We start from the raw sequence: 26,944 nt of genomic DNA, 5'->3' as shown, positions 1-26,944 counted from the left end.
AAATTGTGGCTTGCCGAAGCCATTAGTTTGTTTATGTTTTTATATATTTTTTAGTTTGTTATATTTTAACCTCAGTTAACTATTTGACTTCTTTTACTGTTTTGTATTTATTCTTATTGTACTTATACCGTTGTTGTAAGCCGCCCTGAGTCCTTCAGGATTGGGCGTCATAGAAGTCAAATAAATAAATTAATCTGGTCCGCACAGGACCACGAGGGACGCAGGACCAATAGCCGAGCATAGGACTTACATTTGCAACCCTCGTGGGCTGCAACTGAAAGGTAAGGCCAACAACTTTGGCCTGCAGAATATTGGTGAAGGTGTGGGGGGGTGAAAAGTAGGGTGCACAGATGCCCCAGGAGGCCAAAAAATGGGCCAGTTTGGTGCCTGCAGAATGCTGCTGGGGGGGGGGGGCAAAAAATGGGCACAACTGCCTATTTTTCATCTCTTTCACCACCAGAAAATAGAGAGACAGAAAAAAGAGAGGGAGGGAGGGAGGGAGGGAAGGAAGGAAGGAAGGAATAGAAAGATAAAGTGACAAAGAAAAAATAGAGAGAAGAGAGACAGAAAGAGATTTCTCAAGCTCCTTGGGGCTGAGAATAATTGCTGCAAAACTGAGTTATCTGAAATGGACTACTACTAGACTCCTAAACGACTGAAAAAATGATCTAGTAAAAAGTCAACCAAAAGAGCAACATGTTTAATGGACTATTAAAATGGCCATGCCCACCCAGTCACATGACCACCTAGCCACACCCACCCAGCAGGTCTGGCCCCTGAACAGTCTGAGGGACTGTGAATTGGCCCCTTGTTTTAAAAAAATGTGGAAGACCCCTGTTTTAATAGCTGGCAGCTCCAACTCCACATGGCTAATCTCAAGAGTAAACTTGTAAAACACAGCAACATGGCCTCTTTTTCGGAATTCTCGATCAGACCGGTAAACATGATAGTTTTGTTCTACGATAATGGAGTCAGGGAGGGATGAATTCAGCCACAGTTCACAGAAAAATATAAAGTCGAAAATGGCTTTATTTAATAGGAGGAGGAATTCAGGCATTTTATTTACAAGACTTGTATTAAGTAGCTAGCATCTAAGGTCAGTAGTAGTAGTGGCAGTAGGACTGGCAGGTAGTGAAGTAGTTAGGTCAGTAGGAGTAGTGAAGTAGTTAAGGTTGTTAGTGGCAGTAGTGGTGGTAGGTAGTGAGGTAGTTTGGGGCATGTATGCCTAGGTTTGGATGATGGTGGGGTGGGAGGTTGGATGTTTGGATGTGGGTTGTGGGATTTACTTTTGATCCAGTCTGCATGGTAGTCTATATATAAGTCACTCTCACCATTGTTTTGACATCTTTTTAGATCTTAGCAGAGTTCACGGGACTGGATCCTTTGTAGAATGGATAGGTCTGGTCTTACACTATTAGTAGGCCTACACCACAGATGCTGTAGTGTAGACCCACACCAGGTTCCCAGGACCTCCCCCGCCGCGTAAGACACTCCATGTTCCACTTAATAATCACAATGGAAAGAACAGGGATTTTGGTATATTGTTAGCAAATGAATTGGAGAAGGAGCTTAACATATGTTCAATAAAACATCATCCCCCACTTCAGGGAGTGGTATTACTGAAGATTTAAAACAAGATTTGATAACCAATAGTTTGTATGTAAAAAAAAAAAAATTAGCATTGCATGTCTAACTTGATCTTTTTGATAGAGCACTCTAAATATTGACCAAGATCCAAAAGACATATACTTCTCTCTTCATGTGCTCACAATTATTTTGCATTTTTTTAAATAAGGAGTTTTCCCAACTATTTTCAGAACGATCAGTTTCTTGATATTCTCCCCACAACCTGCAGCAAATCCAAAATTCCCTTTCCGTCAGATGCTGAAGGGAAAAAACTGAAAATGGAATGAGGAAAAGGCAAGGTGGCCTTCAGAGCAACCTGGATTTAATTGATTTAAATTAAGGAGGATGAAATATTAGACAATTTCTAAAAAAAAGCATTGTAATAGTTTCATAACAATGCCAGCTTGAAGTATAGGGAGTCAAGCAAGCAATTGGAAAGATGGCATTACCATAAATTTTCCACATGGGTAAGACTTTATTATAGAGCCTTGGTGGTACAGTGGTTAGAGTGCAGTACTGCAAGCTACTTCTACTAATCGCCGGTTGCCAGCAGTTTGCCAGATTGAATCTCAGTAGGCTCAAGGTTGACTCAGCCTTCCATCCTTCCAAGGTTGGTAAAATGAGGACTCAGATTGTTGGAGGCAATATGCTTACTCTCTGTAAACAGCTTAGAGAGGGCTGTAAAGCACTGTGAAGCGGTATATAAGTCTAAATGCTATTGTTCTTACTATTTATTGTCCTTTCAGATTATGCTATCCAGTATAATTGTTTAAATTTATGAAGAGAATATCTGTTTCCTAGTTGACAATATTAATACTAATCCAACATACTTTATAAACCCCATTTATAAATAGTTATTATTTTAAAATCCAAGAGTTAGGGAAACATACAGTCTGGGCAATCATCAGTTCAAATGTCAATTCCACAAGGAAATATAAAAACAGATTCATTTCTAAATTAATTTTGAAATGTAGAAATTGCCACTGGCTATCAATGATGTAATCTTCCCCATCCCTCAATATTTCTAGCACAGCCACCAGAATATCCATAAAGGTTGCACATTCACTCGCATACATGTAAGAATCAATGATAAAATGACCAAATGGAAAAAGGGGCTGGGCTCCCTTGCTTTTAACATGCCTTAACAACTTTCTGAGAATGTGCATCCTGGATCAAGGCCACAATAGCTGTCTAGAACTAAAGATTGAGTGAAAGATCAAACCATTGTTATAAATAGCCTCTGTACTGAAGTCTCTTTCTGTAGCATGTAATCACTTGCTTCATATTTTGGTGCCAGGCATTATATTTTCCATTACTGCTGCTGTGCATTGATATAGAGCAGCAGAGATACGGAGAGGCACAAAGAGATGACACAAAGGCATGAACCCCACAACATATTTATTTAGGTTTCAGTGGCCTAGAATCTGGCTTTAAAAATATTACATCTCCTAAACAACTGTTATTGCTCCTGTCACTGGGATGCTTGCAGATTAAGGTATCTCTTTTGTAAAATTGAAAAAAAAAATTAAAATGTAGTTTGAGTTGAAAAAATGCTGACAGCAAGCTTCCTTTTTATTACATTTAAAACAATACATGACATAATTTAAGCAACCATCTAATCAATCTGCGGCAACCATATCTTCATAATGGATACAAATCTTTTATACTTGCAGAAGAGCTATTTTAGGCATGACGTACCATATGTCAGCTATGGCCACAGCTGTTGCATCTGCTAGATTAGATGCAGATTTCCAATTTCCATCTTTTCAGTTATAAAAATAAAAAAAATATTGTTATTAAGGTAGGATAATAAGAATACAAAGATATTTGGCCATGTAAACAAATCCATTAGTGGTAAGGCCAATGAGTGGATATTGAAATGATTCATGAAATAAAATGTAAGGACTCCTTGGTGCTCAAAGAACATAGTCAAACTCAGAAAGCTCCCTGTTCAATAGGACAGATATACAGTGGTACCTCTACCTAAGAACGCCTCTACTTAAGAACTTTTCTAGATAAGAACCAGGTGTTCAAGATTTTTTTGCCTCTTCTTAAGAACCATTTTCTACTTAAGAACCTCAGTCCAGAAAAAATTCCCATGAAATTTGAGAGCAGCACGAAGGCCCGGCCAGTTTCCTGCCATTCCTCCTGGGTTTCTCTCTCTGGCACAGTGTATGGGAGGCAGCCTCGCGCCGGGTGTATTGGAGGCACGTTCTCCTCCTTATGCTTTAAAGTTTTGGATTTTTTTTTATTCCCCTCACCTCACTTTCTTCTTTCAGCAGCAATTGTCCTCCTCCTCTTCTTCCTCCTCCTCCTACCCAAATTCCAAGCTTTTATTTCCTTCCTAATGGGTTTGCATGCATTATTTGCTTTTACATTGATTCCTATGGGAAAAATTGCTTCTACTTACAAACTTTTCTACTTTAGAACCTGGTCACGGATCAAATTAAGTTCTTAAGTAGAGGTACCACTGTAATATATATTCTCTCCTATTGGAACAATACAAGGACTCTGGAAGTATACACATGGAGACAAAGAATTCATATTCCTCCTTCATCAGCCCTGCCCCTGTATTTGTTTCACATTATGCTAAAGAGTTAAGAGTTATTTTTTGGATTGCAAAAACCCCTTCCTAGTATTACCAATGTTTCCCTCACCCATACTCCATTCCATCTGAAACAGACATTAAAATTACAAAAAAGACTCGTTGCCCCTGAGATTGCGGGTTGTGAGTCCCTCCTTGTGAAGTTGGACTTCTCATCCTGCTTACAATCTTTTTGAACTGTTGCCTTCTGGCAGAAGATACAGAACAACTAGAACTCGGACCACACGTTTCCTGAATAGTTTTTATTCCAGAGCTATACTCGCACTTAACAACGAACTAAAGGGTCAGCATCAGTGAACTGTTGGACAATATTACTCGGTTTGTCATGTAGATGGTTGAGTGGTTCAGGGTGGGGAATTTGTAGTGGGTGGGACATTTTATTCTATTTTTTATTTTATTTTTAAATTTACCTATTCTGATTTTATGTACGGTGGGACTGGTCTCTGGGTGTCACACCACTTTCGTTGCCAATGATAATTCGTTGTTTTGACAATGACAATAAATTTTTTATTATTATTATTATTATTATTGTTGTTGTTGTTGTTGTTGTTATTGTTGTTATTATTATTATTATTATTATTATTATTATTCTTTTTACACAAACTCTTGCTGCAGGACAATTGAGCAGAATATGTTTCTAAGGGTTGTGAGAAGATGACACACAACAGGTATGTAACAGTAAGAGGCGAAGTTGTGCTCTTTGTGGAATCATTTTTGTAAGCATTTCAGTTTTGATGGGATTTTGAAGCTTGTAATTCTGTTTTACTAATTTGTGAGCAGTGGAAAAAAGGAAAAGAAATTTCTGATGTAATTATGAAGATTCTTGCCTGTTCAACAGAGGAAGCTGAGGACCTTTCACCCCTACAGCAGTTGATTCTTGCTCTATCTTGCTGCCAAGATACTGAGAGATAAAACTTGACTTAAGAAAATGAAAATGATGGGTTTCCCCAGTTTTAAGTCAATATTTAAGTCAACTACAGAGTAGTTCCATACTGACTCCCTTGAGTATTTGATCTTTCTAGTCTAATGTCATTATATGCATTAGAGTTGTTATATAGACCCGGAGTTATCCCATGATTGCAGTAATATAGCGTTGTTACAAGAAATGGAAATGAGAAACAGTTTGATATTGATTTAAAGACATTTTATGATGCTCTGACTTTTTAAAATCAAAATGTTTAAAAAAATCAATACACATGCACATGTAGCAACTAAAAGCATATACATATACAAGTGTGATTATGCAGCTTTCCCATCACTGCACTTATTAAGGGAAAAGAATTCCCAGAACTGTCTTTAGTGGAGTTGGCAAATGTAGATTCATAAAGTTTGGAAACTGGACTTTGCATAGGACCTTTATCTTCTACAATTAGAAAAAAAGGGCCTTAACAATATTACCATTGTTGTCAGTATTATGTCTGTATAGTACACTATTCTATTTAGATCTGTCACAGTTTTACATTCAAGGTAAGAGGCATCTTTTTATGAGTTAGAGACCATTCTTAAAGGAAGTATCAACTGCTCCTCTACCTATTACTGGCTGGTATTGACTATTTATATTTTTTAAAACAATCAGAAAAATGAGAGAGGCTTTTTACACTGTCTTTCAATTTCACAAGAGATTCCTTAAATCTTCTTCACTTCTGACCTGCAAGTGATATCATGAGCATGTCTACAATTGCTGATGTTTCTTCCCACCGTTTTAATTCCATTTTTCCTTTTGGTACTTTTCATTTTTCCACATATATAAATAAGATGATAGAGTATAACCTGGGCACATCTCTTTCCCAGTTTTCAACCACATAGTTCCTCTTGACTCCATCTTTTCTTTTTCTTTTTCATCTTTCCTCAGCTTTCATGTAGCTATAGAAGCAGCCAATCCAATGTACTGCATTGCAGTCAAAAAAGAAATTCTATCATCTTCCCAAGTCATCTGCTTGGCACTTTTTTTATCATGCTAATCATTTCATGCCAAATAAATATTATAAGGATTGTAATTTTAAAAATGAATGTTTGGCCTTGTTTGTTTCCTTCTTCTTCCCCAGATATATATAATCCTTGGGACAGGAATTATCTTACTACTGTTTTGGGAAGACTGGTCACAATAAAATTTATTATTATTATTTTATTTTATTATTTTATTATTTTATTATTTTATTATTTATTTACTTATTTACTTATTTACTTATTTACTTATTTACTTACTTATTTACTTACTTGCTTATTTATTTATTTATTTGATTTGATTTGTATGCCGCCCCTCTCCATAGACTCGGGGCGGCTTACAGCAATGATAAAAACAATATATATTGACAAATCTAATAGTTAGAATCTAAAATAACAATAATACATTTAAAAATTATTTAAAAAAACAAGAAACCCCAATATATGAAAACATACATAAAATCATATCATACACAAAAAACTGTGTTAAATTGTGTTAAACTGATAAATATTTTCAGTATCTCTTACGTGAACCTTGTCACCTTGTCTAAATTGTGCAAATTAATTGTGATTGAAAAATATGTGCTAACTATACATAATATTTAGAAGTGTTGGAAAGTGAAATAGTTAATGGATTCTGGCACATGCACAGAAATTGAGAACTATGCTGCTATAATTAAAAAAAAAAGAGCAGTGAGGAAGAAGCTAATACTTGCTAACTTGCGGAATTTCTATTCAAAATGACCTTAAAAAAACAAAAAAAATATTGTGATTCAGATTCTCTAAGACACATTCTGAAAATTCTAATTAAAATATTGTATTAAGTCTTCAGCTGACATATAGCATTTGTCACTTTCATTCAATTGAGTGAGGAAAAATAGCCCTGGGAGAATATCTGTATCCTGGAATCACGTCTGCACTGGCTAAAACTACCAGATCCAGACCATATAAATACAGCCAGCAAGTATATAGCAGCAAAAGAGAGGGAGGGAAGGAAGGAAGGAAGGAAGGAAGGAAGGAAGGAAGGAAGGAAGGAAGGAAGGAAGGAAGGATAATTTGCTGCTATATTTTGGACATGGGGATTTGTGCTAAACCACTGTCTGGTTCCAAAATCTGATCCAAATAATGTTGTACTCAAGAAGTTCCAACTTTTCATTGGTATGCTAAAGAATTCTGATGGATATACCATATTCAAAAGAGATCAAATAAAGATGGAAGTATACTGAAATACTATACACTAAGGATGCCGATATCCAAGACACCTTAGAAGATATTGCATACATTCAAGAACTTCTAGTACTAGAAGATAAAATTGTAAGTCTACAGGAAAAGATCGAATACTCACTGAAATATAGCAGGCAATAGAAAGAGTCAGTAAAGGTGCTAACCAAGCACTATCAGCATTTCTGAGGAATGTCCACTGATTGAAAGAGGCCAGTTTACATTCCAATACCCACCCCCTCAAAAAGATTGAAGAGGGTATGCAATCTATCATACAATATCCTTAAATCTCACATGCCAGCAAAATAATGCTTAGGATAATCTAACACAGATTAGAACCCCACCCAGAAAAAGGATGCCAGATGTACAATTTGGCTGTAGAAAAGGCTGAAGAACATAAGAGAGTAATATGATGCATGGCGAAAAATTGAGAAGCCAAAGAATACCAAAAAGAAGTCTGCATTTAGAGAGAGAGAAAAGCGTCAATCACATCAAGCTGTGGAAAGTACTCAGAAAAATAGGATCCTAAAACCTCTCATTGTCTTTATGAGAAATTTATATTCGGGTCAGGAAGCTACAGTACAGACAGAACATGGTGAAACAGTCTGGCTCCAGGTTGGCAAAGGTTCAAGACAATTATTTATTCAACCTAAAATATTGAATAAATATTAAGGGAATTTGCATCAGGAGAAGATGAACCTGAGATATGCTGATGAAACTATCCTGATGAAAATGCAGATGATTTGCAAGTCCGAGGAATAAAAGTCAAGGAACAAAGTAAAAAAAATGGGACTAAAATTAAATATTGGTAGTACAGTACTTCAGTTATGAAAACAATTGGATCCAGAACTTGCATTACTAAGCCAAGTGGTCATAAAGCACAATGTCATGTAACTGCATCACTTAGCAATAAGAAATCCCAGCAGTTCTAATTGCCATTGTATTATCATAACACTAAGACTTCAAAGAGAGGAATATGGTGTGTGGTGTGTGTGTGTGTGTGTGTGTCTCACAGGGGGGAGTGTGTGTGTGTGTGTGTGTGTGTGTGACATGAGCAGCAAGGTTCAACTTGTATACCAATTGGGTCCGTTTGTGGACTGCAAGGCTTTTCTCATGTTGATTTATGCCTTTTAAAATTACTTGCATTTGGATTACCGCAATATGCCTTTACAGTGGAGCTTCTCTTGATATACGTTTGAAAGCTGTAGAAGTTGAGCCAGAATGAAGTAGCATGGGAGTAGCAGGTGCATCTTGGTATGTTATCAAATGTGTGAGAGACCTTGAGGAAAAGAGGAAGAGATGCTGCCTAGGAAACAATCAGAGTGGAGAGAGGAAGCCGCCACTGGATTAATGGTCAGAGAAAGAAATTTAGCAGTCTGCCCTCGTTGATCAGACAATCAAAAAGCAGAAGTGGCATTGGGGAAACTGTACCTTTAGATTAAAGATTCTATTCATGTAGCATTGCAATAAAGTAGAATGAGCACATTTAGTCATGTATGCTATCCGATTTACCTGCAAGGGTTGACATAGCATGCCTATATAACACTGGTGTTGTATGATATGCACTGGCTTCCATTAGGCTTTGGGGCATGATTCAAAGTGCTGATTATCATCTATAAAGCTGCACATGTCATAGAGACTGGATACTTGCTGAACCTCAATATTTATTATTTTATTTTATTTTATTTTATTTTATTTATTTTATTTATTTTATTTATTTTATTTATTTTATTTATTTTATTTATTTCATTTATTTCATTTATTTCATTTATTTCATTTATTTCATTTATTTTATTTATTTTATTTCATTCATTCATTCATTCATTCATTCAATTTTAATGCCGCCCTTCTCCTTAGCCTCAGGGCGGCTTACAAACATGTTAGCAATAGCACTTTTTAATAGAGCCAGCATATTGCCCCCACAGTCTGGGTCCTCATTCTACCCACTTCGGAAAGATGGAAGGAAGGCTCAGTCAACCTTGAGCCAGTGATGAGATTTGAACCGCTGACCTGCAGATCCACGGTCACCTTTAGTGGCCTGCAGTACTGCACTGCTGCGTCACCTCGGCTCTTTTATTCCCTTTGTATCTGCTTTAGGAGAAAATGAATGTTCTAGTCCAGAAGTATCAAAATTGTGGCTCGTGCGCCACATGCATCACGTGCTGGCACTGCCCCCATCCAGCTTAGCAAAGCGGGGAAAGTCCTGATATGTCACGTGACGCGGCCATGATGACACGAGTTTGACATCCCTGCTGTAGTCCATCCTATCAAACTATATAATCATGTTGGACCCTGAAGATGTGACTTCTCTGTAGCAGCTCCTGCCTTATGAAATAGATCCTGTCAGAGATCCAGGTGGCCTTGATCCTATCAGACTCTCATACAGTTCTGAAGAACTGCATTCTCTGGACCTTTAGGCCAGCAGATTAGTCATGCTCAACTCTCGATGTGATTCAACAATTGAGGTGTATTATTTACCTAGGCATCATGGGCTATGTTGATGGAGACCTCAATTAAAGAATCTTCTTAGAGACTTCCATGGCGGAGCGGTGTTAAGGGAGCAGCTGCTATACCTAACTTGAAGTTTCCCGTCCTGGATGCCTTTTTAAAAGCTTGAAACTTTTTTCCCTTTGGAAAAGCACTTTTGTGACAATCATGGGTTATGTTTGCAATTGTTGCTTTTAATCTCTGCATTCTGCCCAGGTAGAGGCCCGATGGCTCAGCAGTTAAAGATACTGAGCTTGTCAGATGGACAGCTCCTACCCGCTAGTAGTTCAAAAGCATGTAAATGCTAGTAGATACATAAGTACCACTTTAGTGGGACAGTAACAGCGTTCTGTGCATTTCAGCATATAATTATGCTGCCTATGACAAGAGAAAATGTCTTTAGACAATGCTGATTCCCTCAGTTAATAAACAGAGGTGAGTACCACTACCTAGAGTTGGACAAGAATGATCAGGGGAAACCTTTACCTTTATTCTGTTCAGTCATTGGTGTAAGATAAGTGATCATATAAATTATTTAAATAATCAAACAAACAATTATATTTGTTAATAGGTACATTTGCTTTGCTTTTGAGAGTGGGTGTTATGTACTGGATAACAATATATACAGATATGTAGAGGTACACAACTTTCACTGTCTTGAATGCTGACGTTTGCATAACATATTTAGGGGCATATTCTAGAAATGAAAAGGTGCATAACTAAAAATGATCTGATTTGAGCTGACAATAGCATATTCCAAGAAATAGAGTCACAAAGCCTCAATTTATACATTAACGTTGTTCTCAAAACAGAAAATCAAACATTTTTCCTTCCCTGGTTGGGGGATGACAAAGGCAAGATAGTTAATTGGCAAATACACTGAAATAATTTTTGAAAAGTCCAATGTATCACAAAAGATACCAAAACAATGAATATTGGCCACGTTTAACTGTACTTTAGTAGGTTATGGCCTGTGTGGTTAAGTAAATTCTCAATATATCACACACTCTAAGTCAACCATTGTTAAGACAGCACCATGCAAAAACAGACAATGGTTTTAATTCTATTGAAATGCAGTATTTATCAAGAATGGCTCTATTCAAATTGTTTATCAGGTGCATTACTCTTCAGGAAGACATTTATTCTTTCAGCCTCTTGTCAACTCCCTAAAATCATGTCTGAATTTGGTTCTTCTTCTATGAGATAAATTTACCCCTACCTCCAGCAAGCACTCTGCTTCTTCCAATGAATTATGTTGCAATGTAAATGTAAAGAAAACTCATACCAAAAGAGGTTTGCCTGCCAAATTCCTGCAGGTTGCTATAGCAATAAGTGCAACAGTTCCTTTCTTTCGCTAAGGATTATAAAGTATAGCCGTTACTTAAGAATATAATGGGAAAACTCAATTTTTGCAGTAAAAATATTGAAGCTATTTTAAAATGGTGTTATAAATACATGCATTTGTGGCCATACAGGATATTATATGCTGGCTCTGTTAAAAAGTGCTATTGCTAACATGTTGTAAGCTGCCCTGAGTTTAAGGAGAAGGGTGGCAATAAAAAAAATTGAATGAATGAATAAATAAATAAATAAATAATATTGGTGGGGTTTTTTAGCAAAGAGATGGTCTTTTTGTAACAGGTTATATTTCCTCAATGAGGACAAGTGACTGGAAGGCATTTTTTTCCTAATGTTTTTGAATGATAAATATTAGCTATAGAACATATCCTGCCAGCTTAAGGAGTGAGAATAAATAGCGAGAATTAATGTTTATAAACTAACAAAAAGTAAAACATTGTTTAGCACTATTTTTGTATTCTTATATCAATGTGCTAAAATAAATTGACCTTGGATGCTACGTACGGTTGTAGTGGAAACAAATATTATCCCACACACATTTTGTAAGTACAGTACTCCTATAAAAATAAATACTTAAATGTTTATAGTTTCATGTGAACTACTAAGCATAGTGTTATAAAGAAGAATGCTATAGGCTTTCTCTTGCTCAATGTTTCAGTTAAAAATAAATCAAAGGAGAAGTATGAAAAGAGATAAGTCAATACTAGTAATCCTTGTTTAATGGGACCAGAAAGTCATCCACTAATCTAGGTGGTCACTAAGGGAAAATCACATGTGACTGCGCATACAATCTTACTTCAATTTTGCTTTGCTTTAGAGACCTGCAAAGTTTGTAAACGTGGGCATTGGTCACATTCACAAGGTTACTGATACTTTTTCATCACCTTCACAATTGCATTGAGTTTCTCTCTGAGGCAGTCACTAAGCAAGTTTACTAGCACTTGCAGTTCAGGGCTTTGTTTTGAAGTGTGCCCAAACATTCAGAAAGAAACAGAAACTTAGGCTGGAAACTGGGGTTCTAGGAAGATACGTCTTAGGAATTGCATTCTAAAAGACCATGGCAAGATAGCAGGGAAAAGTTCTTTAGAATGGGCATTTAGAAACATAGAAGTCTGACGGCAGAAAAAGACCCCATGGTCCATCTAGTCTGCCCTTATACTATTTTCTGTATTTTATCTTAGGATGGATATATGTTTATCCCAGGCATGTTTAAATTCAGTTACTGTGGATTTATCTACCACGTCTGCTGGAAGTTTGTTCCAAGGATCTACTACTATTTCAGTAAAATAATATTTTCTCATGTTGCTTTTGATCTTACCCCCAACTAACTTCAGATTGTGTCCCCTTGTTCTTGTGTTCACTTTCCTATTAAAAACACTTCCCTCCTGGACCTTATTTAACCCTTTAATATATTTAAATGTTTCGATCATGTCCCCCCTTTTCCTTCTGTCCTCCAGACTATACAGATTGAGTTCATTAAGTCTTTCCTGATACGTTTTATAGTTAAGACCTTCCACCATTCTTGTAGCCCGTCTTTGGACCCGTTCAATTTTGTCAATATCTTTTTGTAGGTGGGGTCTCCAGAACTGAACACAGTATTCCAAATGTGGTCTCACCAGCATTCTATATAGCGGGATCATAATCTCCCTCTTCCTGCTTGTTATACCTCTAGCTATGCAGCCAAGCATCCTACTTGTTTTCCCTACCGCCTGACTGCACTGTTCACCCATTTTGAGACTGTCAGAAATCACTACCCTTAAATCCTTTTCTTTTGAAGTATTTGCTAACACAGAACTGCCAATACAATACTCAGATTGAGGATTCCTTTTCCCCAAGTGCATTATTTTACATTTGGAAACATTAGCTGATTTGTTTGCTTTGTCATGTTCTTAGCTCTCAGAATCTGGATCCTGTCTGAGTCTTAACTGGTAGAGTGTCTTTCTATAAATATAGTGTAGGAACAAGAGAAAGGGGGTCTCGTATTGAAAAGAGACAAAGCTCACTGCAGAGCAGTTTAAACTGTACTATAGGCTTCCAAAGAAGACTGCAGTTCAGAAATTACTATTATCCATCAAACAGCTCCATCTAGAGATCTGTTAGCAAGTTTAAAAATAAAACCCATAACCCTAGGAGCACAATCAATCCAGTGCATACAAAACATTTCTTTTCATTACCTGTATATGGTAATAATATGCTAAATATTTGGGATGCCAAGTATTGCAATAAAACCTAAAATAATGCCTTTAGTGCACAGCTTCATATATGCTTCACATGTATCTACAGTATTCAGTTACAAGAACTGCATTATCAGTGCTACAGACACAGAAAACTGATGGCAGAAAAAGATCCAGTCTGCCCTTTTGAGGTTTGTCTGTCTGTTTATTTATCTATTATTTTCAATTATTAATTTGTTTTAATATTTTATTAGTATAATATTTTGTTGCAGTTAGCCAGATGTTCAGACGGGATTTGGATATTTTTATCCACCTTCCCAAGGACCTAGGATAAGCAAATGTCAATGTTTTGTGGTTTTAGAGGTATGGCCGCAGGATGTAAGCTGTTCTGAGTAATTTATTGATGGTGAAATTGTTGGATAAAAAATGTCTTCCTATATTCTCATAGAACATCAAATACTGCAGTTTTTGGAGTATAAGACGCATCTTTCTCCCCCAAAAAGAGGGTGAAAATCTGGGTGTGTCTTATACTTCGAATGTAGCCTCGCCCAGTCTCTAAAACGTAGCTTCAGAAAAAAAAGCTTCTCAAATGGAGCTTCAGAAAGGAAGCCTCTGAAATTGAGGTTTCAGAGGCAGGGAAAAAAGCAAGGTGCAGAGCTCACAATCAACGAACCTGTTTCTAAAATTCACCTCTGTGAACATCTGATTGGGGGTATTCCAGGAGCATGACCCAGCTGTCAATCAGCTTTTTAAAAATTTTCCTCCCAAAAAACTAGGGTGGGTCTCATACTACAAAAATACAGCAAGTGTTTATTTCTTTACTCTTAATAGCCCTTACTCAAACCTTATCTGAGGCTGATGGAAAAAGGAAAAACCTCTTGGGATTGACTTCTCATGACCAGTGATTTGTCACTGATTTTTCTCAGATTTTTTTTGATATCTCCCTCTAGTCTAAGCCTTGGGTTTACTTTGTAGTTCCCCATCTAAGAACTAACCATATCTGACTTTTCTACAACACCAGCCCTGGTTGGCTAGGAGCTTCCTCCCTGCTATTGCAACTGAAGCTGATATTACGGTCCAAATATCATTACAGTGTTAAGTTTTCATGTTTGCAATGACAGCAAAGAATGGTAAGAAGTGAAAGGCATGTTTGAGAGCATTTGAATTCTGTATCTGTCAATTGTTTTCAAGTTTTCAACTCCCCCCAGAGATTAGAACGGCCCCCACCCTCCTTGTCTTTCGCAAATTACTCAAGACCCACCTTTGTCGCCAGGCATGGGGGAGTTAGGATATTTATTTATTTATTTATTTTATTTATTATTTAGATTTGTATGCCGCCCCTCTCCGAAGACTTGGGGCGGCTCACAACAAGATATGACAAATCATAAATAATTCAGATAGCTTTAAAATATTTAAAGATTTAAAAGAACCCCATATACTAACAGACACACACACAAGCATACCATGCATAAAACTGAACAAGCCCGGGGGAGGTGTTTCAATTCCCCCATGCCTGACGGCAAAGGTGGGTTTTAAGGAGTTTACGGAAGGCAGGAAGAGTAGGGGCAGTTCTAATCTCTGGGGGGAGTTGGTTCCAGAGGGCCGGTGCCGCCACAGAGAAGGCTCTTCCCCTGGGGCCCGCCAACCGACATTGTTTAGTTGACGGGACCCGGAGAAGGCCCACTCTGTGGGACCTAATCGGTCGCTGGGATTCGTGCGGCAGGAGGCGGTCCCGGAGATATTCTGGTCCAGTGCCATGAAGGGCTTTAAAGGTCATAACCAACACTTTGAATTGTGACCGGAAATTGATCGGCAGCCAATGCAGACTGCGGAGTGATGGTGAAACATGGGCATACCTAGGTAAGCCCATGACTGCTCTCGCAGCTGCATTCTGCACGATCTGGAGTTTCCGAACACTTTTCAAAGGTAGCCCCATGTAGAGAGCATTACAGTAGTCGAACCTCGAGGTGATGAGGGCATGAGTGACTGTGAGCAATGAGTCCCGGTCCAAATAGGGCCGCAACTGGTGCACCAGGCGAACCTGGGCAAACGCCCCCCTCGCCACAGCTGAAAGATGGTTCTCTAATGTGAGCTGTGGATCGAGGAGGACGCCCAAGTTGCGGAGCCTCTCTGAGGGGGTCAATAGTTCCCCCCCCAGGGTAATGGACGGACAGATGGGATTGTCCTTGGGAGGCAAAACCCACAGCCACTTCGTTGACTGGACATGGGGTGGAGATGTAAAGCTGGGTATCATCAGCATATTGATGATACCTCACCCCATGTCCTTGGATGATCTCACCCAGCAGTTTCATGTAGATATTAAATAGCAGGGGGGATATTACAAGTTATGTATGGTATGTTTGTGTGTATGTTTGGTTTTTATAATAAGGGTTTTTAGTTGTTTTATTAAATTGGATTGTTACATGTTGTTTTTTGTCATTGTTGTTAGCCGCCCCGAATCTGCGGAGAGGGGCGGCATACAAATCCAACAACAACAACAACAACAATAATAATAAAGGTTTTCATTGATAGAAATGCACAAATCTGATCAGCACAGGCACCAGCTCACATCTGAACTATAAAGTGGCAGTAATAGCAATGAAAAGTGCTCATACTTTTCTACTTGCCTGAAGGGACTTTGTGTAAGACTGCAGGTTCCTTTCAGGAAGCAATCTGGCTGTGGTAATTTCTGCTATCTGGCTGTGGTAACTTCTTGTCACAGCATTTTGCTGATATTTACCATAGTTTTAATACTTCAGAAGCAAAGTCTAAAGTGGCCTCACTTCTTGCAGTTTATATGAGATCGCTTGGAGCTAACCTGGTCTGGGTTAAGCACACACACACACTCTGTGACAGAAACTCTCCCTCAGAGGATCTTAAGGTTACTGCCTATAGGTTCATAGGTTCAATTCAAAGCCCTGTTTAGCAGATAAATCTCAAACACGGCTTGACCTTTAGGATTGCATTTTCTTTGTGAAAATAATACATCCAGTGCATGTTCACCAACAATGCTCCCATTGCTGACAATTTAAGACAGGGGTGTCAAACTCGATTTCATTGAAGGCCACATCAGGGTTGTGTCTGACCTGGGGGGAGGCGTGGACAGGGTAGGTGTGGCCAGCTTGACATCATCTGTGGTGGCCCAAGTGCTCTGCCAGTGAAAAAGGGACTCCCAAACTTCCTGCAACTGTTTCCGCTGAGAGCTCGGGAGGGCCGCTCCATTTTCACTGGCAGAGGCACCGTGTGCCAGTCCTCTGCTATTTCCACAGTGGCCCTGTAGGCCAAATCTAAACACCCTGTGGGCCAGTTTGACATCCCTGCTTTAAGAGAACATCCTTCCTGTGGCCTCCAAATTCTATAACAGCCTCCCCCAAAAGTCATATTATCACACACAAATCGATTGGTCTTCTAGAAACCAGTAAAAAAAATTCAAAAGCCCTTAGGTATGATGAGAACAGACGGAGGTTGCTGCAACTGCTGCTCCTGGTGCATTGCGCATGCAGCTTCATCTCTCCAGTGTGCGTGCGCGCACTTCCGAGGGAGATTTTGTGCAGGAAGGAAGACCTTGTGTGGGGACGCGTATGCACATGAAATTTTGGTGGCTTTTTTGTTTCCGCGAATGTGTAGAAGCAAAAAAACAGCAAAATCACGTGCATGTGTCCCCTCGTAAGATTTTTCTTTCTGTGCATGTGCAGAATAAAAAACCTGCTTCGACGCGTATCCGTGTACGCCAGCGACGTGAAGTTGCGTGAGCAGTTCAATTTTCGTTACTGGTGCAGTGTCCTTCTCCGCACCGGTAGCAACTGCTACTGGATGAGAAGTACTATCTACATTATGTACTGTTTGTTCTTTATTATTGCTTTAGTTTTAATAATTTATTCTGCTAAACAATTGGGAATCCATGCAGATTATTAGGGCATATAGAAAACAAATATTAATATTCTAGTCCCTTTTGGAAGGTATGAGATTGGTCAAAGTTGACTAACATACCTGAGCAATATCAAAACTATAAAATAAAATATAATTACAGTATTCTGATTTCTAATCCTAATTGTACATTCCTGGAAGAATCAGTATCTTAACTCAGGTCACCAAATATATATTCACATGAGTTATTATACATTAGTGATCGTAGCGCAGCTATCCCATTTCTCCAGTGTTGTAATTGCTTCTCATCAGTGTAATATAATGAGTTGTTTTGATTTATTGTTTTGTTTTCTCAGTACTTAATGCTCAGATTCATTTCTTTCAGGAACTAAACTAACAAGCTTCCATTCTGCCTTCATCCATTTCCTCTTGGCAAATGGCCAGATCTAAAATTTGGCTTTTAAAATACATTTGACAAGCATGGTTTACAATAAAATTTTACAGTATATTTTCTCCTTTCAGCAAAAAATAAAAATAAAAAATTAATTTGGGGGTATGATAGAATCATACCCTCTTTACAATATTACCAAATGTAAAGGCTCAAGAAGGGTGTAGCCTGCACTATCCTATTTCAAACTTCTGCATTTCCCCCCCTATTGACTTAATCTGAATTAGGCTGGATTCCTTCTTGTTGGATTGGGATGCTTTGGTTTACATTTATATAAATGTAAGTTTGGGTATACAGTTAACAGTCTTCAAACAACCAAAGCAGAGTTGGGTTTCCCCCAGTTCAGACTGGTTCTATAGAACTGGTAATAACATGAGGGCCTGGGTCGCTAGAACCGGCAGCGCTCCTGAGCAGGTTCTCTCATCTTGTTTTTTTGTTTTGTTCTTTAAGTACTACACATGCACAAAGGATGATTTCCAGGAAGTGGTGTGTGTACGCGTGAGCGAAGCACACAAGCGCAAAACATGCACTTCTGTTGTGATGCAAACCGGTAAGGCAGGTAAGTAGAACCCACCCCGAAATAAAGCAATGTCTCTATATACATGGAGTACACTAAAGCCCAATTGATTCTATTATTGTTTCAACAAGACAGAAGAGCTCAGGTAGCAAAAGGATTAAGAGTAGAATAGATGACATAATGTTCACATTCAGGGTCCAAGTTAAGCTAAAGAAAAACACGAATCAGCTTCCACAGCATGATTTGGAGCACATGTCTAATACTTTCACAGAGAACATTGCAAATTGCCTTGAAGTCCTGAACTGTTGATAGGGAATCAGAGCAACTCTGGGGATGAAATCAAGTTGTTAATAATGGATCAGTGATGGGTTCTAAATCCCATCACTACAGGTTCCTTTGTGGGTTTGCGCGACACTTCTGCGGAGAGGGGCGGCATACAAATCCAATAAATAAATTAAATAAATAAATAAAATAAAATAAAATAAGCAGAAGAGTTTGGGGCGGGTGGGCAGGGCCTCCAGCTACTGCTGCTACCAGTTCATAGAACCAGACCATACCTGTAGCAACTCACCACTGTAATGGATATGAAAAAAGACTAACAAAGATAATGAGAAAAAAACAAATTTGAAATCAGAACAAATGGAGGAAACTGCCCAGAAGAGAAGCCAACCCTAGAAAAGAGCAATATTATGACATCTATAAAAAACATCAAATATTCAAAAACAAAGGAAGTCCTCCAAAAGATCTCTGAACTCTGAAATCTCAGACCAATTTGCTAAATTGGTCTGAGGATACCAATTGGATAACAGAGTCGGCTGACAACGAGTCAGTCAAGGTGACTGGGGCCTGTCCTTGTCCACCTGTCTGGGAAGAGTTTGATCTGGTGACACCTGATGAAGTGGACAAGGCCATTGGAGCTGTGAGTTCCGCCACCTGTTTGCTGAATCCGTGTCCCTCCTGGCTGGTTTCGGCCAGCAGGGAGGTGACACGGAGCTGGGTTCAGGAGATTGTCAACACTTCTTTGGGGAGGGGGTCCTTCCCGGTTCCCTACAAGGAGGCACTTGTGCACCCCCTCCTCAAGAAGCCTTCCCTGGACCCAGCCATTCTTAACAACTATCGTCGAGTCTTCAACCTTCCCTTTATAGGGAAGGTTGTCGAGAAGGTGGTGGCGCTCCAGTTGGGTTTCAGGTCTGGCTACAGCACGAAAACTGCTTTGCTTGCGTTGCTGGATGATCTCTGGTGGGCTGGGACAGAGGTTTATCCTCTTTCCTGGTGCTTCTTGACATCTCAGCGGCTTTCGATACCATCGACCATGGTATCCTTCTGCGCTGGCTGGAAGGGTTGGGAGTGGGAGGCACTGTCCTTCAGTGGTTCTCCTCCTACCTCTCCGGTCGGTCACAGTCAGTGTTAGTGGGGGGGTCAGAGTCGGGTACCTCAGGGGTCGGCCCTCTCTCCCCTGCTATTTAATATCTACATGAAACCGCTGGGTGAGATCATCCAGGGGCATGGGGCGAGGTATCATCAGTATGCTGATGATACCCAGCTGTACATCTGCACCCCATGCCCAGTCAATGAAGCAGTGGAAGTGATGTGCCGGTGCCTGGAGGCTGTTAGGGTCTGGATGGGTGTCAACAGACTCAAACTCAACCCTGATAAGACTGTGGGTTTTGCCTCCTAAGGACAATTCCATCTGTCCATCCATCACCCTGGGGGGGAAGTTACTGACCCCCTCAGAGAGGGTCCGCAACTTGGGCGTCCTCCTCGATCCAAAGCTAACATTAGAGAACCATCTTTTGGCTGTGGCAAGGAGGGCGTTTGCACAGGTTCGCCTGGTGCATCAGTTGTGGCCCTATTTGGACTGGGAGTCACTGCTCACAGTCACTCGTGCCCTCATCACCTCGAGGTTCGACTACTGTAATGCTCTCTACTTGGGGCTACCTTTGAAGAGTGTTCGGAAACTTCAGATCGTGCAGAATGCAGCTGCGAGAGCAATTATGGGCTTTCCCAGATATGCCCATGTAACACCAACACTCCGCAGTCTGCATTAGTTGCCGATCAGTTTCCGGTCACACTTCAAAGTGTTGGTTATTACCTATAAAGCCCTTCATGGCATCAGACCAGAATATCTCCGGGACCGCCTTCTGCTGCACAAATCCCAGCGACTGGTTAGGTCCCACAGAGGTGGCCTTCTCTAGGTCCCGTCGATGAAGCAATGTCGTCTGGCAGGACCCAGGGGAAGAACCTTCTCTGTGGCGGCCCCGACCCTCTGGAATCATCTCCCCCCGGATATTAGGACTGCCCCCACCCTCCTTGCCTTTCGCAAACTCCTTAAAACCAACCTCTGCTGTCAGGCATGGGAAATTGATTCCCCGGGCCATTTCGTTTTATGCATGGTTTTGTCTGGGATGTATGACTGTTTTTATATTAAGGGTTTTTAACTGTTTTTAAGTATTGGATTTGTATTGTGTTTATTGTTGTGAGCTGCTCCGAGTCTCTGGAGAGGGGCGGCATACAAATCTAATTAATAATAATAATAATAATAATAATAATAATAATAATAATAATAATAGCAACAACAAAACAAAACAACAACAATAATAATAAAGGATGCTAATGGACAGATTAACTGATTCAAAGATCAAACAAGGATGAAAAGAATATACCTAAAGTCTGAGAGAAAATATGTCAACCTCCAAGAGTCTTAAGAGATATTCCCAACTTTCAAGAAACACTATTACTAGAATATGAAGTTGGATCAACACTTCAATCATTACCAAACTGGAAAGCTACAGGAACTGACAATTCCCCTTGGAAATGTAGAAAGCTGTAAGGCTCTGCTACTTCTTTCACCCCAACTACTTTAGTTTTGCCTCCTTCACACATAATTGGCTATAGTTTTTTCCAACACAATTGTCAGCCCTGTGTATGTGTTTATATCTCTGTACATCTATCTGGTTCCTGTCTGTCTATCTATCTAGAAGCCGGATTAGAAGGCAAGCACAGTTTTAAAATTGGAAGAAGAAATATCAGCAGCCTGAATTATATTAATATTACTCTAATCGCAAAAAATGCAAAAGATTTAAAAGCTCCGATAAACAAAATCAGAGGTACTGCAAAAATTAGGTGATTATGATTAAATATGAAGAAAACACAATGAATGACAAGTACAGCAACTTGTATTAGAAAAATGGAGAGCAACAAAGTAGATGTACTTCCCCTGGAAGGTTTTAGATCATGAGGGAAACCTTTCAAGTGTTCCTGAACTACAATTCTTAGCATTATCAAGGTCAATATTGAAATGTCTGGAACCATCATTTAGTTCTCATTTCCTGTTCTAGCTTGCTTGAGGTTTTAAGTTCTCATTATCAGAGTTTAGTATTCTTCTGAAGAAAATTCATTCAGTTAATTGTTTAAATTTCACTATCCTTAGAAAGCTTGTTCTTTATTAATTAGCAGCAGCATTTGAATCAAACTTTAGTGAAGCTAGCCAGCACACCAAAGAAAGAGTGTACTTACATCTCATTCACTTTCTCTTCTGGACCCTGTATTTGTCCAGTAACCGTTCCTTGTCTGGTATTTTTAACCCAGCCAACTATACCCGCTTTCCTAGCTTTATCCTCTGTGTACTGGTTTGGAAAACAAACAGAAGAAGAAGATACAGTCAGCATGCATTCAAGATTTAAAACTGTGACAATACATGCAATCCTCGACTTATGACCACAGTTGAGCCCAAAATATATGTTACTAGGTGACACACTTGAATTTTGCCCCATTTTGCTACCTTTCCTGCCACTGTTGTTAAATGAATTGATTTTGCTGGTCGGAAGGTTGCAAACGGTGATCACATGATCCCAATCATCATAAATACTGTATGTGTCAGCTGCCAAGCATCCAAATTTTATCATATGACCACGGGGATGCTGTAACAGTCATAAGTCTGAAAAACAGTTACATGTCACTTTTTCAGTGCTGTTGTAACTTCAAATGGTTACTAAATGAATGGTTATAAGTCAAGGACTACCTGTACAGTTCAGTCTCAAAACTTCAGTTTTATTCAATGATTTGCTTTTTAAGGCCTAGTCTTCTTCTAAAACATCAACAAGGTTGTCCTAAATTTCTGCTACTTCTAGATTTGGCAATAGAATGAACTTCATGTTCTCCGTTGCATATAGAGAGCACAGAATCATAGTGTTGGAAGGGACCTTGGATATGTATGGGGTGGTTTTCTAAAATTATATTTAGAACATTTTCCAAAAATAATAGGTATGATTATGTTAAAGAGTCACACGGGTGTTTGAATAACTTCAAAGGCGAAAATCAACATAGATTGAAATAAATGTTAACAGCAGCGTCATTCATATAACTAAAATAAAACAAGAATTAAATAAAATAGTATTAAGTAGGTGTCAGAGTTTCCCCCTAACAATTTGGATTGAAGGCAGTTTACACAAAGAACAAGTCTTTCAGAGTAATTATTAGAAATATTTATTTAGAAAAAAGGGTAAATGACAATACAGGAATTCCAGGGAATATTTATTTTCCATGAGAAATCTACATACAAGCATTCTAATGTAGCAATCCTGTAGTCTGTATTCTTTTTTTTTTAACTGGTTATTTATTTAAGGAATTGTAAAGTCACACAACTAAAAATATTATTCTGGGCAGTAACCCGGCAGCGGCGGGATTGTAAGGTGAAAATAGTTCAGAAGAGGCAAAAAAATCTTAAACCCCGGGTTCATATCTCAAAAAGTTTGTATGATGAGGGGTTTGTAAGATGAGGTATCACTGTATTCCAAACCTCTTTGTCTCTGCTTACTGGAAAGAGCTCCTTTTTTCTGTGATTCTGGCCCACATTGTACCACATTTAGTGCCAAAATATCTGTGGCCTTAATTTAAACAGTTATATTAGGGGACGTAGAAAAATACACTGTATCAGTCTCCAAATCCACTTGCTAATAAAAAAGCCATTAAGACATATGTTTTTCTCCATATATTTGCATTCTATTGAGGGGAGTCCCCTTTAGGTACTTCAATTACCCGATTTAGTGTCCATTTTATATTTTATACTTTATATCTTGTTTGCTTTATAATACTTGTTTACCATACTTGTTTGCCTTTACCCGTTTTTACGCTGCTGGGATTCCCGGAGGCTCCCCTCAATGGGAAATCCCACCTCCAGACTTCCGCTGCCAGCGAAGCGCCTGTTTTTGCAATGCTTGGATTCCCCTGCTGGGACCCTCCTGCAGCATCGCAAAAACGCGGAAGTCCAGAGGTGGGGTTTCCCATGGAAGGGAGCCTCAGGGGAATCCCAGCAACACAAAAATGGGCACTTCAGCTGGTAAAAGGGGTGGATTTTGGGCTTGCACACATTAATCTCTTTTCCATTGATTCCTATGGGAAACATTGTTTCGTCTTACGAACTTTTCACCTTACGAATCTCATCCTGGAACCAATTAAGTTCGTAAGACAAGGTATCACTGTATTTGATATGCAGAAAAAAGTAAACATGAACTCCCCTCAGCATTTTGCAGAGTATATTAAGTAGTTACACAGATAAATGCTTTAGTCTGGCAAGACTGCTGTCTACAGGCAAGCAACAATAAAGAAATAATTCAGAAGAACTCCTTACGCCATTCTTGGTTCCTTGGGCCTAACATAAGCTATCTCATAAGTAGCTTGGTCATATGCCGTGTATGGCTTTAAAGATGATAACCAGCACTTTGAATCGCATCTTCAGGGAGCCAATGTTGATCATTTAGTAATCATATGAGTGTAATGGACTGTACCCAAAACTAATTGAACTGCTGCATTCTGGACAAACTAAAGACTCCAAATAATCATCAAGGCTTCATTACATTAATTCAGGACCCGGATTGTGGGGGCAATATGCTGGCTCTGTTAAACTGTGCTATTGCTAATATGTTGTAAGCCGCCCTGAGTCTAAGGAGAAGGGTGGCATAAAAAGAATTGACTAAATAAAATAAAATAAATTCAATCAGGAGGTGACTAAGACATAAGTGACCCCGAGCAAATCTCCTTTTATCTGCGACTGGAAAATAAAATTCTATTGTGCAAAGGTCCCTCACGCAACAGTGCCATCTGCTCTTTGAGCAGGAGCTAAGAATCTAGGACTCCCAGCTTGCCCAAGATCCAATGATAGAAACATTCCAGTTCCTGGATCTGGAGGACCTAAAGCCTATAGCTACTGGACTACATAGCCTCAACTTGTTCTTTTCTTGCAGCCTCTGCACACCCTGAAAGAATATAAAAAAGCTTTATTTGGAAGGCTGGATGAATCATAAATGTATTGAAGATACTTCAGTCAGTATCAACAGATGATATTGCCCAGTGATTTCATGTATTGTATATATTATAAAGGAGGCAGGAGAAGGTAGTGCCCTAAGTACCATCCTAAAGCTGTTCTCTGCCAACCAACATGGTCTGGGATCTGTCTTGAACTACTGCAAAATGAGATTTCCCTCTCCCAATAATGATACAAAGAAGAGGCACTACAAAGAATGCAGAGAATAGCCATAATGATGATAAGGAGCCTGGAGGCTAAATCATACAATAAACAGCTAAGAGACGTAGGTATGGGCAGTCAAATGAAGAAAAGGTTTGGGAGATATGACAGTAGTCTTCCAATATCTGAAGGGGCGTCACAGGGAAGAGGGCATCAATTTATTCTCCAAAACATCTGAAAGAAGGACAAAACGCAATGAGTGGAAGCTTGTCAGAAGAAGATTCAACCTGGAAATAAGAAAGAATTCCTGAGAGTGAAAACTATTAATCAATGGCGCAGTTTGCCTCTCAGAGCCAGGTAACTCATCACTTCAGGTTTTCAAGAAAAGATTGGACAATCATTTGTCCAAGATGGCATAAATACACCTGCCTTCGGCAAGGTATTAGGTTAGAAGACCTCCAACATCTTTTCCAGCCCTATAAGGCAGGATTCAAATATTTTATTAGTTTAACAAAATATAAAATACCAAAATACGAAGAAAAATAAAGATAATAGGAAAATAAGGGAGGAAAAGGGGAAGAGCAAAAAGTGTAGGGCAAGGGGGGGGGGAAGAAAAACAATGATTTCCGAGTGCTTTTGATGCAGTATTTTTTAATTTAATTTTATTATTAGAGTTGGAAGAGACCTTGCAAGACATCTAATCCAACCCCCTGCTGGTGCAGGAGATCCTACATCCCACTAGTCCAATAGCAGTCCAATAGCACTAGTCCAATAGCAGTAGAATAAGGTAATAACATAAAACCTCAACTTTACTTATATAGATTTCTGCAGAAAAACTAAAGCAAGTAAGGAAAAAATCCTTCTAATTAATTAATACACAGCCTCACTCCATCTCATAACTGCTTAGAAATGTATCTGCTTAAAAAAAAGTTTGTGTGTAGCACAACACAGATAACTACTATAAATGCTATTCAGTTTAGGCCATCAAGAATATGACAAGTCTTGAAATTACGTTCTTATCTTCTTGAGACACTCTGCCCTAATCAAAGTTCTTTAATGAAGCATTTCACATGAATGCTGCAAATGTTATGAAGTTTAGGATCTGAGCTATGATTTGTACTTGCTTCAAGATACAATAAGTGCCAAGATTTAAGATAAGTTTGTTCTGAGCCTGGCACTTACAGTTTCAAGATAAGACATAAAGGATGCTTCTGTGGCAGGAGAGAGAAAATCCATACACAAATATTCTCATCTGCATTTATTTTTTATGAGAACCAAATAACTGTATAATTTGCACTCTCTGCTCAAAAGAATTTGGATTAGGTCCATTCAGATGGCTATACTGCATTTTAAAAATTATGTTCTGAAATAATTGTTTTTGTTTAAGAGAATTGTCTTTTTTGCAGCCAAATCCTGCAAGATCAGTACAACATCTCAGTCCTGTTGATCTAGTAGCCATTGCAAAGCAATTTCTAATGCGCTACATACTTCAGCGTGGAAAGGCCCAGAAATAATAAGTGTTATAAATATTTTCAGCATTAAAGTCCTCATTTTTCAAATCTGTGAATTTCTTTTTCAAGCACTGAGTCTGATCAGCTCATAAATTTTATATAATGAATACCAAAATGATGACTCTCACAGAGAAACCTGATTTGTGCTAACTTTCCCCAATTTGCCTTAAAGTCAGGATTACCATTTAATTTCTTGTTCATTTCCAAGGTTTCTTCACATACCCTTATTCTTTTGCCCTAAGCACAGCTGATCAGCTCCTCAGATATGTTTTGGGCTGATTATAGCCACTGAGCATGCACAGAAGCAGAATTGCACGAGGGGGACATGCGTGTGCACATGAGCAGAGTGATTGCACACGCGCAAAACATTGTGATGTGAACCAGTGGCGGAGGTAAGTGGAACCCACTCCTGGTTCTACTGTAAAAGGATTTCCACTAAAGCACGCATTGTAGTTATATGATACTTAACTCTCCAGATTAACACCGAAACTTGGCATTGCAGATTTCTAAACTCTCCGCACAGGCTTTCTATTTTACTCTCAAAAAAGTTACAGAGAAGTGATGCAAAGATGATGTACTTCATGGTGCCTTACCATTCTGAAACAAACCCCTGTGAAAAAAGAATACAAAGAAAATAAAACTATAAATATTTGCTCAATGGAACATTTCATTTGTATTCATAAAATAGCATTATAACAACCAAGCAAAGATTGCCAGACAAT

At 38.9% G+C, this 26,944-nt stretch overlaps 1 protein-coding gene across 2 annotated transcripts in view; it reads right to left on the bottom strand.

The window, feature by feature from the left end:
* Positions 1-26,944, bottom strand: part of ACYP2 (acylphosphatase 2) — a 70,795-nt gene that overhangs the window by 39,770 nt on the left and 4,081 nt on the right. For both annotated transcript variants that reach the window (XM_070734740.1, XM_070734739.1), the window contains exons 2-3: positions 26,816-26,832; positions 21,765-21,874 (exon numbers count right to left, since the gene is read on the bottom strand). In XM_070734740.1, the coding sequence (XP_070590841.1) occupies positions 21,765-21,874; positions 26,816-26,832 (127 nt within the window). The remainder of the gene's footprint in view (positions 1-21,764; positions 21,875-26,815; positions 26,833-26,944) is intronic.

Source organism: Erythrolamprus reginae, chromosome 1 (genome assembly GCF_031021105.1).
Source record: "Erythrolamprus reginae isolate rEryReg1 chromosome 1, rEryReg1.hap1, whole genome shotgun sequence".
Classification (NCBI taxonomy): Eukaryota; Metazoa; Chordata; class Lepidosauria; order Squamata; family Dipsadidae; genus Erythrolamprus; species Erythrolamprus reginae.
Note: the sequence above shows the minus strand (reverse complement) of the source record. Positions and strands in the feature narration are given on the sequence as shown.